Raw genomic sequence first — 18,764 nt, forward strand, 5'->3', positions numbered from 1 at the left:
GCCTAACTTGGCATAAAGACTGTAAGCAGAGGGAAACTGTTGGTGTAACTTGGCATAAAGACTGTAAGCAGAGGGAAACTGTTGGCCTAACTTGGCATAAAGACTGTAAGCAGAGGGAAACTGTTGGCCTAACTTGGATAAAGACTGTAAGTAGAGGGAAACTGTTGGTGTAACTTGGCATAAAGACTGTAAGCAGAGGGAAACTGTTGGCCTAACTTGGATAAAGACTGTAAGTAGAGGGAAACTGTTGGTGTAACTTAGCATAAAGACTGTAAGCAGAGGGAAACTGTTGGCCTAACTTGGCATAAAGACTGTAAGCAGAGGGAAACTGTTGGCCTAACTTGGATAAAGACTGTAAGTAGAGGGAAACTGTTGGTGTAACTTGGCATAAAGACTGTAAGCAGAGGGAAACTGTTGGCCTAACTTGGCATAAAGACTGTAAGTAGAGGGAAACTGTTGGCCTAACTTGGCATAAAGACTGTAAGCAGAGGGAAACTGTTGGCCTAACTTGGATAAAGACTGTAAGCAGAGGGAAACTGTTGGTGTAACTTGGCATAAAGACTGTAAGCAGAGGGAAACTGTTGGTGTAACTTGGCATAAAGACTGTAAGTAGAGGGAAACTGTTGGTGTAACTTAGCATAAAGACTGTAAGTAGAGGGAAACTGTTGGTGTAACTTGGCATAAAGACTGTAAGCAGAGGGAAACTGTTGGTGTAACTTAGCATAAAGACTGTAAGCAGAGGGAAACTGTTGGTGTAACTTGGCATAAAGACAGTAAGCAGAGGGAAACTGTTGGAGTAACTTGGCATAAAGACTGTAAGCAGAGGGAAACTGTTGGTGTAACTTGGCATAAAGACAGTAAGCTGAGGGAAACTGTTGGTGTAACTTGGCATAAAGACAGTAAGCTGAGGGAAACTGTTGGCCTAACTTGGCATAAAGACTGTAAGCAGAGGGAAACTGTTGGCCTAACTTGGCATAAAGACTGTAAGCAGAGGGAAACTGTTGGAGTAACTTGGCATAAAGACTGTAAGCAGAGGGAAACTGTTGGCCTAACTTGGCATAAAGACTGTAAGCAGAGGGAAACTGTTGGCCTAACTTGGCATAAAGACTGTAAGCAGAGGGAAACTGTTGGCCTAACTTGGCATAAAGACTGTAAGCAGAGGGAAACTGTTGGAGTAATTTGGCATAAAGACTGTAAGCAGAGGGAAACTGTTGGCCTAACTTGGCATAAAGACTGTAAGCAGAGGGAAACTGTTGGAGTAATTTGGCATAAAGACTGTAAGCAGAGGGAAACTGTTGGCCTAACTTGGCATAAAGACTGTAAGCAGAGGGAAACTGTTGGCCTAACTTGGCATAAAGACTGTAAGCAGAGGGAAACTGTTGGAGTAATTTGGCATAAAGACTGTAAGCAGAGGGAAACTGTTGGCCTAACTTGGCATAAAGACTGTAAGCAGAGGGAAACTGTTGGCCTAACTTGGCATAAAGACAGTAAGCAGAGGGAAACTGTTGGCCTAACTTGGCATAAAGACTGTAAGTAGAGGGAAACTGTTGGCCTAACTTGGCATAAAGACTGTAAGCAGAGGGAAACTGTTGGCCTAACTTGGATAAAGACTGTAAGTAGAGGGAAACTGTTGGTGTAACTTGGCATAAAGACTGTAAGCAGAGGGAAACTGTTGGCCTAACTTGGCATAAAGACTGTAAGCAGAGGGAAACTGTTGGCCTAACTTGGATAAAGACTGTAAGCAGAGGGAAACTGTTGGCCTAACTTGGATAAAGACTGTAAGCAGAGGGAAACTGTTGGTGTAACTTGGCATAAAGACTGTAAGCAGAGGGAAACTGTTGGTGTAACTTGGCATAAAGACTGTAAGTAGAGGGAAACTGTTGGTGTAACTTAGCATAAAGACTGTAAGTAGAGGGAAACTGTTGGTGTAACTTGGCATAAAGACTGTAAGCAGAGGGAAACTGTTGGTGTAACTTAGCATAAAGACTGTAAGCAGAGGGAAACTGTTGGTGTAACTTGGCATAAAGACAGTAAGCAGAGGGAAACTGTTGGAGTAACTTGGCATAAAGACTGTAAGCAGAGGGAAACTGTTGGTGTAACTTGGCATAAAGACAGTAAGCTGAGGGAAACTGTTGGTGTAACTTGGCATAAAGACAGTAAGCTGAGGGAAACTGTTGGCCTAACTTGGCATAAAGACTGTAAGCAGAGGGAAACTGTTGGCCTAACTTGGCATAAAGACTGTAAGCAGAGGGAAACTGTTGGAGTAACTTGGCATAAAGACTGTAAGCAGAGGGAAACTGTTGGCCTAACTTGGCATAAAGACTGTAAGCAGAGGGAAACTGTTGGCCTAACTTGGCATAAAGACTGTAAGCAGAGGGAAACTGTTGGCCTAACTTGGCATAAAGACTGTAAGCAGAGGGAAACTGTTGGAGTAATTTGGCATAAAGACTGTAAGCAGAGGGAAACTGTTGGCCTAACTTGGCATAAAGACTGTAAGCAGAGGGAAACTGTTGGAGTAATTTGGCATAAAGACTGTAAGCAGAGGGAAACTGTTGGCCTAACTTGGCATAAAGACTGTAAGCAGAGGGAAACTGTTGGCCTAACTTGGCATAAAGACTGTAAGCAGAGGGAAACTGTTGGAGTAATTTGGCATAAAGACTGTAAGCAGAGGGAAACTGTTGGCCTAACTTGGCATAAAGACTGTAAGTAGAGGGAAACTGTTGGCCTAACTTGGCATAAAGACTGTAAGCAGAGGGAAACTGTTGGCCTAACTTGGCATAAAGACTGTAAGTAGAGGGAAACTGTTGGAGTAACTTGGCATAAAGACTGTAAGCAGAGGGAAACTGTTGGCCTAACTTGGCATAAAGACTGTAAGCAGAGGGAAACTGTTGGCCTAACTTAGCATAAAGAATATAAGCTGAGGGAAACTGTTGGTGTAACTTGGCATAAAGACTGTAAACAGAGGGAAACTGTTGGCCTAACTTGGCATAAAGACTGTAAGCAGAGGGAAACTGTTGGCCTAACTTGGCATAAAGACTGTCAGCAGAGGGAAACTGTTGGCCTAACTTGGCATAAAGACTGTCAGCAGAGGGAAACTGTTGGTGTAACTTGGCATAAAGACTGTAAACAGAGGGAAACTGTTGGCCTAACTTGGCATAAAGACTGTAAGTAGAGGGAAACTGTTGGCCTAACTTAGCATAAAGAATGTAAGCAGAGGGAAACTGTTGGCGTAACTTGGCATAAAGACTGTAAGCAGAGGGAAACTGTTGGAGTAACTTGGCATAAAGACTGTAAGCAGAGGGAAACTGTTGGCCTAACTTGGCATAAAGACTGTAAGCAGAGGGAAACTGTTGGCCTAACTTGGCATAAAGACTGTAAGCAGAGGGAAACTGTTGGCCTAACTTGGCATAAAGACTGTAAGCAGAGGGAAACTGTTGGCCTAACTTGGCATAAAGAATGTAAGCAGAGGGAAACTGTTGATGTAACTTGGCATAAAGAATGTAAGCAGAGGGAAATTGTTGGTGTAACTTGGCATAAAGACTGTAAGCAGAGGGAAACTGTTGGCCTAACTTGGCATAAAGACTGTAAGCAGAGGGAAACTGTTGGCCTAACTTGGCATAAAGACTGTAAGCAGAGGGAAACTGTTGGCCTAACTTGGCATAAAGACTGTAAGCAGAGGGAAACTGTTGGCCTAACTTGGCATAAAGACTGTAAGCAGAGGGAAACTGTTGGCCTAACTTGGCATAAAGACTGTAAGCAGAGGGAAACTGTTGGTGTAACTTGGCATAAAGACTGTAAGCAGAGGGAAACTGTTGGCCTAACTTGGCATAAAGACTGTAAGCAGAGGGAAACTGTTGGCCTAACTTGGATAAAGACTGTAAGCAGAGGGAAACTGTTGGTGTAACTTGGCATAAAGACTGTAAGCAGAGGGAAACTGTTGGCCTAACTTGGCATAAAGACTGTAAGCAGAGGGAAACTGTTGGCCTAACTTGGATAAAGACTGTAAGCAGAGGGAAACTGTTGGCCAAACTTGGATAAAGACTGTAAGCAGAGGGAAACTGTTGGTGTAACTTGGCATAAAGACTGTAAGCAGAGGGAAACTGTTGGTGTAACTTGGCATAAAGACTGTAAGTAGAGGGAAACTGTTGGTGTAACTTGGCATAAAGACAGTAAGCAGAGGGAAACTGTTGGAGTAACTTGGCATAAAGACTGTAAGCAGAGGGAAACTGTTGGTGTAACTTGGCATAAAGACAGTAAGCTGAGGGAAACTGTTGGTGTAACTTGGCATAAAGACAGTAAGCTGAGGGAAACTGTTGGCCTAACTTAGCATAAAGAATATAAGCTGAGGGAAACTGTTGGTGTAACTTGGCATAAAGACAGTAAGCAGAGGGAAACTGTTGGTGTAACTTGGCATAAAGACTGTAAGCAGAGGGAAACTGTTGGCCTAACTTGGCATAAAGACTGTAAGCAGAGGGAAACTGTTGGCCTAACTTGGCATAAAGACTGTAAGCAGAGGGAAACTGTTGGAGTAACTTGGCATAAAGACTGTAAGCAGAGGGAAACTGTTGGCCTAACTTGGCATAAAGACTGTAAGCAGAGGGAAACTGTTGGCCTAACTTGGCATAAAGACTGTAAGCAGAGGGAAACTGTTGGAGTAATTTGGCATAAAGACTGTAAGCAGAGGGAAACTGTTGGCCTAACTTGGCATAAAGACTGTAAGCAGAGGGAAACTGTTGGCCTAACTTGGCATAAAGACTGTAAGCAGAGGGAAACTGTTGGAGTAATTTGGCATAAAGACTGTAAGCAGAGGGAAACTGTTGGCCTAACTTGGCATAAAGACTGTAAGCAGAGGGAAACTGTTGGCCTAACTTGGCATAAAGACTGTAAGTAGAGGGAAACTGTTGGAGTAACTTGGCATAAAGACTGTAAGCAGAGGGAAACTGTTGGAGTAACTTGGCATAAAGACTGTAAGCAGAGGGAAACTGTTGGCCTAACTTGGCATAAAGACTGTAAGCAGAGGGAAACTGTTGGCCTAACTTAGCATAAAGAATATAAGCTGAGGGAAACTGTTGGTGTAACTTGGCATAAAGACTGTAAACAGAGGGAAACTGTTGGCCTAACTTGGCATAAAGACTGTAAGCAGAGGGAAACTGTTGGCCTAACTTGGCATAAAGACTGTCAGCAGAGGGAAACTGTTGGCCTAACTTGGCATAAAGACTGTCAGCAGAGGGAAACTGTTGGTGTAACTTGGCATAAAGACTGTAAACAGAGGGAAACTGTTGGCCTAACTTGGCATAAAGACTGTAAGTAGAGGGAAACTGTTGGCCTAACTTAGCATAAAGAATGTAAGCAGAGGGAAACTGTTGGCGTAACTTGGCATAAAGACTGTAAGCAGAGGGAAACTGTTGGAGTAACTTGGCATAAAGACTGTAAGCAGAGGGAAACTGTTGAAGTAACTTGGCATAAAGACTGTAAGCAGAGGGAAACTGTTGGCCTAACTTGGCATAAAGAATGTAAGCAGAGGGAAACTGTTGGCCTAACTTGGCATAAAGAATGTAAGCAGAGGGAAATTGTTGGTGTAACTTGGCATAAAGACTGTAAGCAGAGGGAAACTGTTGGCCTAACTTGGCATAAAGACTGTAAGCAGAGGGAAACTGTTGGCCTAACTTGGCATAAAGACTGTAAGCAGAGGGAAACTGTTGGCCTAACTTGGCATAAAGACTGTAAGCAGAGGGAAACTGTTGGCCTAACTTGGCATAAAGACTGTAAGCAGAGGGAAACTGTTGGCCTAACTTGGATAAAGACTGTAAGCAGAGGGAAACTGTTGGCCTAACTTGGATAAAGACTGTAAGCAGAGGGAAACTGTTGGCCTAACTTGGCATAAAGACTGTAAGCAGAGGGAAACTGTTGGCCTAACTTGGATAAAGACTGTAAGCAGAGGGAAACTGTTGGCCTAACTTGGCATAAAGACTGTAAACAGAGGGAAACTGTTGGCCTAACTTGGCATAAAGACTGTAAGTAGAGGGAAACTGTTGGCCTAACTTAGCATAAAGAATGTAAGCAGAGGGAAACTGTTGGCGTAACTTGGCATAAAGACTGTAAGCAGAGGGAAACTGTTGGAGTAACTTGGCATAAAGACTGTAAGCAGAGGGAAACTGTTGAAGTAACTTGGCATAAAGACTGTAAGCAGAGGGAAACTGTTGGCCTAACTTGGCATAAAGAATGTAAGCAGAGGGAAACTGTTGGCCTAACTTGGCATAAAGAATGTAAGCAGAGGGAAACTGTTGGCCTAACTTGGCATAAAGAATGTAAGCAGAGGGAAATTGTTGGTGTAACTTGGCATAAAGACTGTAAGCAGAGGGAAACTGTTGGCCTAACTTGGCATAAAGACTGTAAGCAGAGGGAAACTGTTGGCCTAACTTGGCATAAAGACTGTAAGCAGAGGGAAACTGTTGGCCTAACTTGGCATAAAGACTGTAAGCAGAGGGAAACTGTTGGCCTAACTTGGCATAAAGACTGTAAGCAGAGGGAAACTGTTGGCCTAACTTGGCATAAAGACTGTAAGCAGAGGGAAACTGTTGGCCTAACTTGGATAAAGACTGTAAGCAGAGGGAAACTGTTGGCCTAACTTGGATAAAGACTGTAAGCAGAGGGAAACTGTTGGCCTAACTTGGCATAAAGACTGTAAGCAGAGGGAAACTGTTGGCCTAACTTGGATAAAGACTGTAAGCAGAGGGAAACTGTTGGCCTAACTTGGCATAAAGACTGTAAGCAGAGGGAAACTGTTGGCCTAACTTGGCATAAAGACTGTCAGCAGAGGGAAACTGTTGGCCTAACTTAGCATAAAGACTGTAAGCAGAGGGAAACTGTTGGAGTAACTTGGCATAAAGACTGTAAGCAGAGGGAAACTGTTGGAGTAACTTGGCATAAAGACTGTAAGCAGAGGGAAACTGTTGGAGTAACTTGGCATAAAGACTGTAAGCAGAGGGAAACTGTTGGCCGAACTTAGCATAAAGACTGTAAGCAGAGGGAAACTGTTGGCCTAACTTAGCATAAAGAATGTAAGCAGAGGGAAACTGTTGGCCTAACTTGGCATAAAGACTGTAAGCAGAGGGAAACTGTTGGTGTAACTTGGCATAAAGACAGTAAGCAGAGGGAAACTGTTGGCCTAACTTGGCATAAAGACTGTAAGCAGAGGGAAACTGTTGGCCTAACTTGGCATAAAGACTGTAAGCAGAGGGAAACTGTTGGTGTAACTTGGTATAAAGACAGTAAGCAGAGGGAAACTGTTGGCCTAACTTAGCATAAAGACTGTAAGCAGAGGGAAATTGTTGGCCTAACTTGGCATAAAGACTGTAAGCAGAGGGAAACTGTTGGTGTAACTTGGCATAAAGACAGTAAGCAGAGGGAAACTGTTGGCCTAACTTGGCATAAAGACTGTAAGCAGAGGGAAACTGTTGGCCTAACTTGGCATAAAGACTGTAAGCAGAGGGAAACTGTTGGTGTAACTTGGTATAAAGACAGTAAGCAGAGGGAAACTGTTGGCCTAACTTGGCATAAAGACTGTAAGCAGAGGGAAACTGTTGGTGTAACTTGGTATAAAGACAGTAAGCAGAGGGAAACTGTTGGCCTAACTTGGCATAAAGACTGTAAGCAGAGGGAAACTGTTGGCCTAACTTGGCATAAAGACTGTAAGCAGAGGGAAACTGTTGGCCTAACTTGGCATAAAGACTGTAAGCAGAGGGAAACTGTTGGAGTAACTTGGCATAAAGACTGTAAGCAGAGGGAAACTGTTGGCCTAACTTGGCATAAAGACTGTAAGCAGAGGGAAACTGTTGGCCTAACTTGGCATAAAGACTGTAAGCAGAGGGAAACTGTTGGTGTAACTTGGCATAAAGACTGTAAGCTGAGGGAAACTGTTGGTGTAACTTGGCATAAATACTGTAAGCTGAGGGAAACTGTTGGCCTAACTTGGCATAAAGACTGTAAGCAGAGGGAAACTGTTGGCCTAACTTGGCATAAAGACTGTAAGTAGAGGGAAACTGTTGGAGTAACTTGGCATAAAGACTGTAAGCAGAGGGAAACTGTTGGAGTAACTTGGCATAAAGACTGTAAGCAGAGGGAAACTGTTGGCCTAACTTGGCATAAAGACTGTAAGCAGAGGGAAACTGTTGGCCTAACTTAGCATAAAGAATATAAGCTGAGGGAAACTGTTGGTGTAACTTGGCATAAAGACTGTAAACAGAGGGAAACTGTTGGCCTAACTTGGCATAAAGACTGTAAGCAGAGGGAAACTGTTGGCCTAACTTGGCATAAATACTGTAAGTAGAGGGAAACTGTTGGTGTAACTTGGCATAAAGACTGTAAACAGAGGGAAACTGTTGGCCTAACTTGGCATAAAGACTGTAAGTAGAGGGAAACTGTTGGCCTAACTTGGCATAAAGACTGTCAGCAGAGGGAAACTGTTGGCCTAACTTGGCATAAAGACTGTAAGTAGAGGGAAACTGTTGGTGTAACTTGGCATAAAGACTGTAAACAGAGGGAAACTGTTGGCCTAACTTGGCATAAAGACTGTAAGTAGAGGGAAACTGTTGGCCTAACTTGGCATAAAGACAGTAAGCAGAGGGAAACTGTTGGTGTAACTTGGCATAAAGACTGTAAACAGAGGGAAACTGTTGGCCTAACTTGGCATAAAGACTGTAAGTAGAGGGAAACTGTTGGCCTAACTTAGCATAAAGAATGTAAGCAGAGGGAAACTGTTGGCGTAACTTGGCATAAAGACTGTAAGCAGAGGGAAACTGTTGGAGTAACTTGGCATAAAGACTGTAAGCAGAGGGAAACTGTTGGCCTAACTTGGCATAAAGACTGTAAGCAGAGGGAAACTGTTGGCCTAACTTGGCATAAAGACTGTAAGCAGAGGGAAACTATTGGCCTAACTTGGCATAAAGACTGTAAGCAGAGGGAAACTGTTGGCCTAACTTGGCATAAAGAATGTAAGCAGAGGGAAACTGTTGATGTAACTTGGCATAAAGAATGTAAGCAGAGGGAAATTGTTGGTGTAACTTGGCATAAAGACTGTAAGCAGAGGGAAACTGTTGGCCTAACTTGGCATAAAGACTGTAAGCAGAGGGAAACTGTTGGCCTAACTTGGCATAAAGACTGTAAGCAGAGGGAAACTGTTGGCCTAACTTGGCATAAAGACTGTAAGCAGAGGGAAACTGTTGGCCTAACTTGGCATAAAGACTGTAAGCAGAGGGAAACTGTTGGCCTAACTTGGCATAAAGACTGTAAGCAGAGGGAAACTGTTGGTGTAACTTGGCATAAAGACTGTAAGCAGAGGGAAACTGTTGGCCTAACTTGGCATAAAGACTGTAAGCAGAGGGAAACTGTTGGCCTAACTTGGATAAAGACTGTAAGCAGAGGGAAACTGTTGGTGTAACTTGGCATAAAGACTGTAAGCAGAGGGAAACTGTTGGCCTAACTTGGCATAAAGACTGTAAGCAGAGGGAAACTGTTGGCCTAACTTGGATAAAGACTGTAAGCAGAGGGAAACTGTTGGCCAAACTTGGATAAAGACTGTAAGCAGAGGGAAACTGTTGGTGTAACTTGGCATAAAGACTGTAAGCAGAGGGAAACTGTTGGTGTAACTTGGCATAAAGACTGTAAGTAGAGGGAAACTGTTGGTGTAACTTGGCATAAAGACAGTAAGTAGAGGGAAACTGTTGGTGTAACTTGGCATAAAGACAGTAAGCAGAGGGAAACTGTTGGTGTAACTTGGCATAAAGACTGTAAGTAGAGGGAAACTGTTGGTGTAACTTGGCATAAAGACTGTAAGTAGAGGGAAACTGTTGGTGTAACTTGGCATAAAGACAGTAAGCAGAGGGAAACTGTTGGAGTAACTTGGCATAAAGACTGTAAGCAGAGGGAAACTGTTGGTGTAACTTGGCATAAAGACTGTAAGTAGAGGGAAACTGTTGGTGTAACTTGGCATAAAGACTGTAAGTAGAGGGAAACTGTTGGTGTAACTTGGCATAAAGACAGTAAGCAGAGGGAAACTGTTGGAGTAACTTGGCATAAAGACTGTAAGCAGAGGGAAACTGTTGGTGTAACTTGGCATAAAGACAGTAAGCTGAGGGAAACTGTTGGTGTAACTTGGCATAAAGACAGTAAGCTGAGGGAAACTGTTGGCCTAACTTAGCATAAAGAATATAAGCTGAGGGAAACTGTTGGTGTAACTTGGCATAAAGACAGTAAGCAGAGGGAAACTGTTGGTGTAACTTGGCATAAAGACTGTAAGCAGAGGGAAACTGTTGGCCTAACTTGGCATAAAGACTGTAAGCAGAGGGAAACTGTTGGAGTAACTTGGCATAAAGACTGTAAGCAGAGGGAAACTGTTGGCCTAACTTGGCATAAAGACTGTAAGCAGAGGGAAACTGTTGGCCTAACTTGGCATAAAGACTGTAAGCAGAGGGAAACTGTTGGAGTAATTTGGCATAAAGACTGTAAGCAGAGGGAAACTGTTGGCCTAACTTGGCATAAAGACTGTAAGCAGAGGGAAACTGTTGGCCTAACTTGGCATAAAGACTGTAAGCAGAGGGAAACTGTTGGAGTAATTTGGCATAAAGACTGTAAGCAGAGGGAAACTGTTGGCCTAACTTGGCATAAAGACTGTAAGCAGAGGGAAACTGTTGGCCTAACTTGGCATAAAGACTGTAAGTAGAGGGAAACTGTTGGAGTAACTTGGCATAAAGACTGTAAGCAGAGGGAAACTGTTGGAGTAACTTGGCATAAAGACTGTAAGCAGAGGGAAACTGTTGGCCTAACTTGGCATAAAGACTGTAAGCAGAGGGAAACTGTTGGCCTAAATTAGCATAAAGAATATAAGCTGAGGGAAACTGTTGGTGTAACTTGGCATAAAGACTGTAAACAGAGGGAAACTGTTGGCCTAACTTGGCATAAAGACTGTAAGCAGAGGGAAACTGTTGGCCTAACTTGGCATAAAGACTGTCAGCAGAGGGAAACTGTTGGCCTAACTTGGCATAAAGACTGTCAGCAGAGGGAAACTGTTGGTGTAACTTGGCATAAAGACTGTAAACAGAGGGAAACTGTTGGCCTAACTTGGCATAAAGACTGTAAGTAGAGGGAAACTGTTGGCCTAACTTGGCATAAAGACTGTAAGCAGAGGGAAACTGTTGGAGTAACTTGGCATAAAGACTGTAAGCAGAGGGAAACTGTTGAAGTAACTTGGCATAAAGACTGTAAGCAGAGGGAAACTGTTGGTGTAACTTGGCATAAAGACTGTAAGCAGAGGGAAACTGTTGGCCTAACTTGGCATAAAGACTGTAAGCAGAGGGAAACTGTTGGCCTAACTTGGCATAAAGACTGTAAGCAGAGGGAAACTGTTGGCCTAACTTGGCATAAAGACTGTAAGCAGAGGGAAACTGTTGGCCTAACTTGGCATAAAGACTGTAAGCAGAGGGAAACTGTTGGCCTAACTTGGCATAAAGACTGTAAGCAGAGGGAAACTGTTGGCCTAACTTGGATAAAGACTGTAAGCAGAGGGAAACTGTTGGCCTAACTTGGATAAAGACTGTAAGCAGAGGGAAACTGTTGGCCTAACTTGGCATAAAGACTGTAAGCAGAGGGAAACTGTTGGCCTAACTTGGATAAAGACTGTAAGCAGAGGGAAACTGTTGGCCTAACTTGGCATAAAGACTGTAAGCAGAGGGAAACTGTTGGCCTAACTTGGCATAAAGACTGTCAGCAGAGGGAAACTGTTGGCCTAACTTAGCATAAAGACTGTAAGCAGAGGGAAACTGTTGGAGTAACTTGGCATAAAGACTGTAAGCAGAGGGAAACTGTTGGAGTAACTTGGCATAAAGACTGTAAGCAGAGGGAAACTGTTGGAGTAACTTGGCATAAAGACTGTAAGCAGAGGGAAACTGTTGGCCGAACTTAGCATAAAGACTGTAAGCAGAGGGAAACTGTTGGCCTAACTTAGCATAAAGAATGTAAGCAGAGGGAAACTGTTGGCCTAACTTGGCATAAAGACTGTAAGCAGAGGGAAACTGTTGGTGTAACTTGGCATAAAGACAGTAAGCAGAGGGAAACTGTTGGCCTAACTTGGCATAAAGACTGTAAGCAGAGGGAAACTGTTGGCCTAACTTGGCATAAAGACTGTAAGCAGAGGGAAACTGTTGGTGTAACTTGGTATAAAGACAGTAAGCAGAGGGAAACTGTTGGCCTAACTTAGCATAAAGACTGTAAGCAGAGGGAAATTGTTGGCCTAACTTGGCATAAAGACTGTAAGCAGAGGGAAACTGTTGGTGTAACTTGGCATAAAGACAGTAAGCAGAGGGAAACTGTTGGCCTAACTTGGCATAAAGACTGTAAGCAGAGGGAAACTGTTGGCCTAACTTGGCATAAAGACTGTAAGCAGAGGGAAACTGTTGGTGTAACTTGGTATAAAGACAGTAAGCAGAGGGAAACTGTTGGCCTAACTTGGCATAAAGACTGTAAGCAGAGGGAAACTGTTGGTGTAACTTGGTATAAAGACAGTAAGCAGAGGGAAACTGTTGGCCTAACTTGGCATAAAGACTGTAAGCAGAGGGAAACTGTTGGCCTAACTTGGCATAAAGACTGTAAGCAGAGGGAAACTGTTGGCCTAACTTGGCATAAAGACTGTAAGCAGAGGGAAACTGTTGGAGTAACTTGGCATAAAGACTGTAAGCAGAGGGAAACTGTTGGCCTAACTTGGCATAAAGACTGTAAGCAGAGGGAAACTGTTGGCCTAACTTGGCATAAAGACTGTAAGCAGAGGGAAACTGTTGGTGTAACTTGGCATAAAGACTGTAAGCTGAGGGAAACTGTTGGTGTAACTTGGCATAAATACTGTAAGCTGAGGGAAACTGTTGGTGTAACTTGGCATAAAGACTGTAAGCAGAGGGAAACTGTTGGCCTAACTTGGCATAAAGACTGTAAGCAGAGGGAAACTGTTGGCCTAACTTGGCATAAAGACTGTAAGCAGAGGGAAACTGTTGGCCTAACTTGGCATAAAGACTGTAAGCAGAGGGAAACTGTTGGTGTAACTTGGCATAAAGACAGTAAGCAGAGGGAAACTGTTGGCCTAACTTGGCATAAAGACTGTAAGCAGAGGGAAACTGTTGGTGTAACTTGGCATAAAGACTGTAAGCAGAGGGAAACTGTTGGTGTAACTTGGCATAAAGACTGTAAGCAGAGGGAAACTGTTGGTGTAACTTGGCATAAAGACTGTCAGCAGAGGGAAACTGTTGGCCTAACTTGGCATAAAGACTGTAAGCAGAGGGAAACTGTTGGTGTAACTTGGCATAAAGACAGTAAGCAGAGGGAAACTGTTGGTGTAACTTGGCATAAAGACTGTAAGCAGAGGGAAACTGTTGGCGTAACTTGGCATAAAGACTGTAAGCAGAGGGAAACTGTTGGCTTTGAATGTGTGTGCAGTCTGTTGGTGAAACAGTGAGCTCTGTTTTCTGAATCAGACTTATTCCTTAACACTGGACATCACATATTCACCTGCTTCTATCACTGCAGCTTTTCTACTAGCAGTGCCATTACAGATGACGTCATAAACTCGCAGATCTATTGGCTGTTTTCCAGTTGTTACAGACACAGAAAATGACATAATCAGTGCGTGTGTTTGATCAACAACACCCAGAGAGAAACTGAGCCATGAGATCTGATCTAAAAATAACCTCCCTGTGAAGCAGGCAGACCTGATGTTCTGGGTTCAGGAGTCCTAGCTACTTCCAGATAAGCTCAACGCCACCTGTAACCTGCTGACAGAATGAGCTGTCCCAGTGTCAGGCTCACCTGTAACCTGCTGACAGAATGAACAGTCCCAGTGTCAGGCTCACCTGTAACCTGCTGACAGAATGAACAGTCCCAGTGTCAGGCTCACCTGTGACCTGCTGACAGAATGAACTGTCCCAGTGTCAGGCTCACCTGTAACCTGCTGACAGAATGAACAGTCCCAGTGTCAGGCTCACCTGTGACCTGCTGACCACAATTAACTGTCCCAGTGTCAGGCTCACCTGTAACCTGCTGACAGAATGAACTGTCCCAGTGTCAGGCTCACCTGTGACCTGCTGACAGAATGAGCTGTCCCAGTGTCAGGCTCACCTGTAACCTGCTGACAGAATGAGCTGTCCCAGTGTCAGGCTCACCTGTAACCTGCTGACAGAATGAGCTGTCCCAGTGTCAGGCTCACCTGTAACCTGCTGACAGAATGAGCTGTCCCAGTGTCAGGCTCACCTGTAACCTGCTGACAGAATGAGCTGTCCCAGTGTCAGGCTCACCTGTAACCTGCTGACAGAATGAACTGTCCCAGTGTCAGGCTCACCTGTGACCTGCTGACAGAATGAGCTGTCCCAGTGTCAGGCTCACCTGTAACCTGCTGACAGAATGAGCTGTCCCAGTGTCAGGCTCACCTGTAACCTGCTGACAGAATGAGCTGTCCCAGTGTCAGGCTCACCTGTAACCTGCTGACAGAATGAGCTGTCCCAGTGTCAGGCTCACCTGTAACCTGCTGACCACAATTAACTGTCCCAGTGTCAGGCTCACCTGTAACCTGCTGACAGAATGAGCTGTCCCAGTTTCAGGCTCACCTGTGACCTGCTGACAGAATGAGCTGTCCCAGTGTCAGGCTCACCTGTAACCTGCTGACCACAATTAACTGTCCCAGTGTCAGGCTCACCTGTAACCTGCTGACAGAATGAACTGTCCCAGTTTCAGGCTCACCTGTAACCTGCTGACAGAATGAGCTGTCCCAGTTTCAGGCTCACCTGTAACCTGCTGACAGAATGAGCTGTCCCAGTTTCAGGCTCACCTGTAACCTGCTGACAGAATGAGCTGTCCCAGTGTCAGGCTCACCTGTAACCTGCTGACAGAATGAACTGTCCCAGTGTCAGGCTCACCTGTAACCTGCTGACAGAATGAGCTGTCCCAGTGTCAGGCTCACCTGTAACCTGCTGACAGAATGAACTGTCCCAGTGTCAGGCTCACCTGTAACCTGCTGACAGAATGAACTGTCCCAGTGTCAGGCTCACCTGTAACCTGCTGACAGAATGAACTGTCCCAGTGTCAGGCTCACCTGTAACCTGCTGACAGAATGAGCTGTCCCAGTTTCAGGCTCACCTGTAACCTGCTGACAGAATGAGCTGTCCCAGTCTTTGGATGGATCATAATCCAGGAACAATCTTACTTTAGATATACACAAACACACATCTGGACTCAGATGGTTCTCTGTGGTATCTACATGGTCCAAATTTCCATCTTTTAGCAAAAGCAGTAAAGAGAGTATCTATTAATACATCTGAAATCCAGACAAAGTTGATAATTTTATTGTAAAATCAGGATTTTATTATAGCAGAGCGACAGCCTGGAGATGCTTTCAGTCAGCTGAAAGCATGACTCGGCTGACTCAGTCCCAGTTTCTGACAGAAGAGGCAGAAAAACCTGTGAATGAGAGCAGCTTTCTGGGGAATTCAGCTGGATTAATGAACACTTTAGTGTTTTTACTGAAAGATGCAGAAAGATGGAAGTTTGGAGCCTGAACAGAGCAGCTGGGACCCTCTGAGTCCAGCTGTTTCCATGCAGGAGGAATCCAAAGCAGCTGGATCCTCCATGTGTTGCAGGAGCTCGGCTCCAATCAGACTAGACGTGTTTTAAAAGTCCGTTTCTGGTTTGACTGACACAGTAATGAATCTTTTTTTTCTGGTGTGTGTTAGTGTGTGGCTCTGGCCTTTATGTATGCAGAGGTTGTGTTATATAACCACGCAGTGACCCCTCCACCTCCGCTCTGCTGAGAATGTAAACACAGATCTGGAACCACGGCAGATAAAGTCGGAGCTGCTGGAGCTGCTGCAGCGTGTTGGCACGACGCCTCCATGAAGGGTAACCTAACCCTAACCCTAACCTAACCCTAACCCTAACCCTAACCCTTACCCTTACCCTAACCTAACCCTAACCCCAACCCTATCCCATGAAGCTAGGAGCTGAACCAGGTGAACAGGAAACGTCCTCATTCAGTTGCAAATCTAAAACCGATCTAACCAACCAACTAACCAACCCAGTGGATGCATGAAAGTCTGAACAATCTAACTTACCGCACTTACTCTGCACTAGTTCTGCTCTCAGCTGATTGGTTTTGGAAGGAAATGCACTTATGATTTCTTGTGACCTGAAGTTCTTTTGCCTACCGATGTGGAACACACTGATTGTAAGTCGCTTTGGTTAAAAGCGTCTGCAGAATGACCGTAATGTAATGTAACTGACTTCTCTGTGACTGATTGAGGGAAAGTGTTTCTGAGCCACAGAAGGACTTTCACCCACTTTCTGCCACAGAGCAAAGTTAGCAGCAGCTAGCAGACATTTGATCAGAAACACAGCAACATGGTGTGAGTTAAACGCTCTGAGACGGGAGGAGAAGCCCAGAGACATCCAGCCTCAGCTGGACAAACAGGATGTCCAGAGTCCTTCAAACACTGAAACATGAAGCGTTCACAGAGTGACGAAAAGTGAGCATCGGTGCCTCACCACTCAGTTTGGGGTCCGTCTTTCTGCGTCTTCTGTCTTTGCCTCTCAGCCTGGAAAAGGTCCTTTTCAGCAGGGGCTCAGCCATGGTGCGCCTCCTCCTGTTCCCTCCGAGGGTCAGGGTCAGGGTTAGGGTTAGGGTATGGGTTAGGGTTAGTAACGGGAGGAGAAAGTAGTCCGGCAGAGGAAGGAGTCAGCGCTCCTTCTCCTTCACTTTCTGCAGGACAGCCTCAGACTTGGCCATGACTCCGACTGTGAGAGCTGCTCGGCAGGAAATGAATTCCACACATTCTTTCCCAAACTCCCCCCTCTGCTCCTTCTCCACCTCCGGCTGCTCCTCCCACTCTGAAGGGGAACAGGGAGGCTCATGGGAGCTGTAGTTTCCCTTCAGAACAACTACAGAAACTTCTTTCAGCTCATTGGGACTGTTTGCTTTCATCTTTATTCTCATTTCTGTTCCCAGCTGCTTGGGTTCTGCTGACGTCTGCTGGGCTGGACTTTGTTGGATGCTGGTTGGTGGTTCATTTCTTTATTCTCAGTACACAGTTAAGGTTCAGAAGCTTTTGAGTCCTGCGAGCTGTCTGTAAAAGCACAAACTTACTTTTTTTTTTGAACAATGTTTTTATTGATTTTCAATAAGAACATACAAAACATCGACACACTAGTTGCACAATGAAATACAAGCAGACCTCACTGTGTACATACACATACAAAACATATATACATATATATATATATATATATATACCGGGTATATATATATATATATATATATATATAAAATAATGATAACAATAATAATAAATAAATCCAAAGTAAATAAATAAAATAAAATTGTCACACTCAGTAGCCTTACAGATAAGTATAACCTATTGTTGCTTAAGAAAGTCCATTGAGGTTTCCCACACCTCTTAAAATTCTTGCACTTTACCCCTAATTACATAGGTTAGCTTTTTTAATGGAACACACCTTGCCATCTCTCTAATCCAAGATTGTGTAGAGGATACTTCAATCTCTCTCCAAGATAGAGCAATCATCCTCCTGGCCTGCAGGAGGCCTGATAACTGAAGGCTCTGCCTCCCAAACTGGCAGCTGGTTCCACAGAGAGGGGCCTGATAACTGAAGGCTCTGCCTCCCAAACTGGCAGCTGGTTCCACAGAGAGGGGCCTGATAACTGAAGGCTCTGCCTCCCAAACTGGCAGCTGGTTCCTCAGAGAGGGGCCTGATAACTGAAGGCTCTGCCTCCCAAACTGGCAGCTGGTTCCACAGAGAGGGGCCTGATAACTGAAGGCTCTGCCTCCCAAACTGGCAGCTGGTTCCTTAGAGAGGGCCCTGATAACTGAAGGCCCTGCCTCCCAAACTGGCAGCTGGTTCCACAGAGAGGAGCCTGATAACCGAAGGCTCTGCCTCCCAAACTGGCAGCTGGTTCCACAGAGAGGGGCCTGATAACTGAAGGCTCTGCCTCCCAAACTGGCAGCTGGTTCCACAGAGAGGGGCCTGATAACTGAAGGCTCTGCCTCCCAAACTGGCAGCTGGTTCCACAGAGAGGGGCCTGATAACCAAAGGCTCTGCCTCCCAAACTGGCAGATGGTTCCACAGAGAGGGGCCTGATAACCGAAGGCTCTTCCTCCCAAACTGGCAGCTGGTTCCTCAGAGAGGGGCCTGATAACTGAAGGCTCTGCCTCCCAAACTGGCAGATGGTTCCACAGAGAGGGGCCTGATAACCGAAGGCTCTTCCTCCCAAACTGGCAGCTGGTTCCTCAGAGAGGGGCCTGATAACCGAAGGCTCTGCCTCCCAAACTGGCAGCTGGTTCCACAGAGAGGGGCCTGATAACTGAAGGCCCTGCCTCCCAAACTGGCAGCTGGTTCGACAGAGAGGAACCTGATAACTGAAGGCTCTGCCTCCCAAACTGACAGCTGGTTCCACAGAGAGGGGCCTGATAACTGAAGGCTCTGCCTCCCAAACTGGCAGCTGGTTCCACAAAGAGGGGCCCGATAACTGAAGGCTCTGCCTCCCAAACTGGCAGCTGGTTCCACAGAGAGGGGCCTGATAACCGAAGGCTCTGCCTCCCAAACTGGCAGCTGGTTCCTCAGAGAGGGGCCTGATAACCGAAGGCTCTGCCTCCCAAACTGGCAGCTGGTTCCACAGAGAGGGGCCTGATAACCGAAGGCCCTGCCTCCCAAACTGGCAACTG

General features: G+C 45.1%; 1 protein-coding gene across 2 annotated transcripts in view; it reads right to left on the reverse strand.

Moving 5' to 3' along the window:
- syde1 (synapse defective Rho GTPase homolog 1) overlaps nucleotides 1-16,829 on the reverse strand; it is a 40,170-nt gene extending 23,341 nt beyond the window's left edge. For both annotated transcript variants that reach the window (XM_075457864.1, XM_075457863.1), the window contains exon 1: nucleotides 16,573-16,829. In XM_075457864.1, the coding sequence (XP_075313979.1) occupies nucleotides 16,573-16,657 (85 nt within the window). In that variant the 5' untranslated portion in view covers nucleotides 16,658-16,829. The remainder of the gene's footprint in view (nucleotides 1-16,572) is intronic.
- Nucleotides 16,830-18,764: the final 1,935 nt, after the last annotated feature.

The sequence above is a fragment of the Odontesthes bonariensis genome, chromosome 23 (genome assembly GCF_027942865.1).
Source record: "Odontesthes bonariensis isolate fOdoBon6 chromosome 23, fOdoBon6.hap1, whole genome shotgun sequence".
NCBI classification, from domain to species: domain Eukaryota; kingdom Metazoa; phylum Chordata; class Actinopteri; order Atheriniformes; family Atherinopsidae; genus Odontesthes; species Odontesthes bonariensis.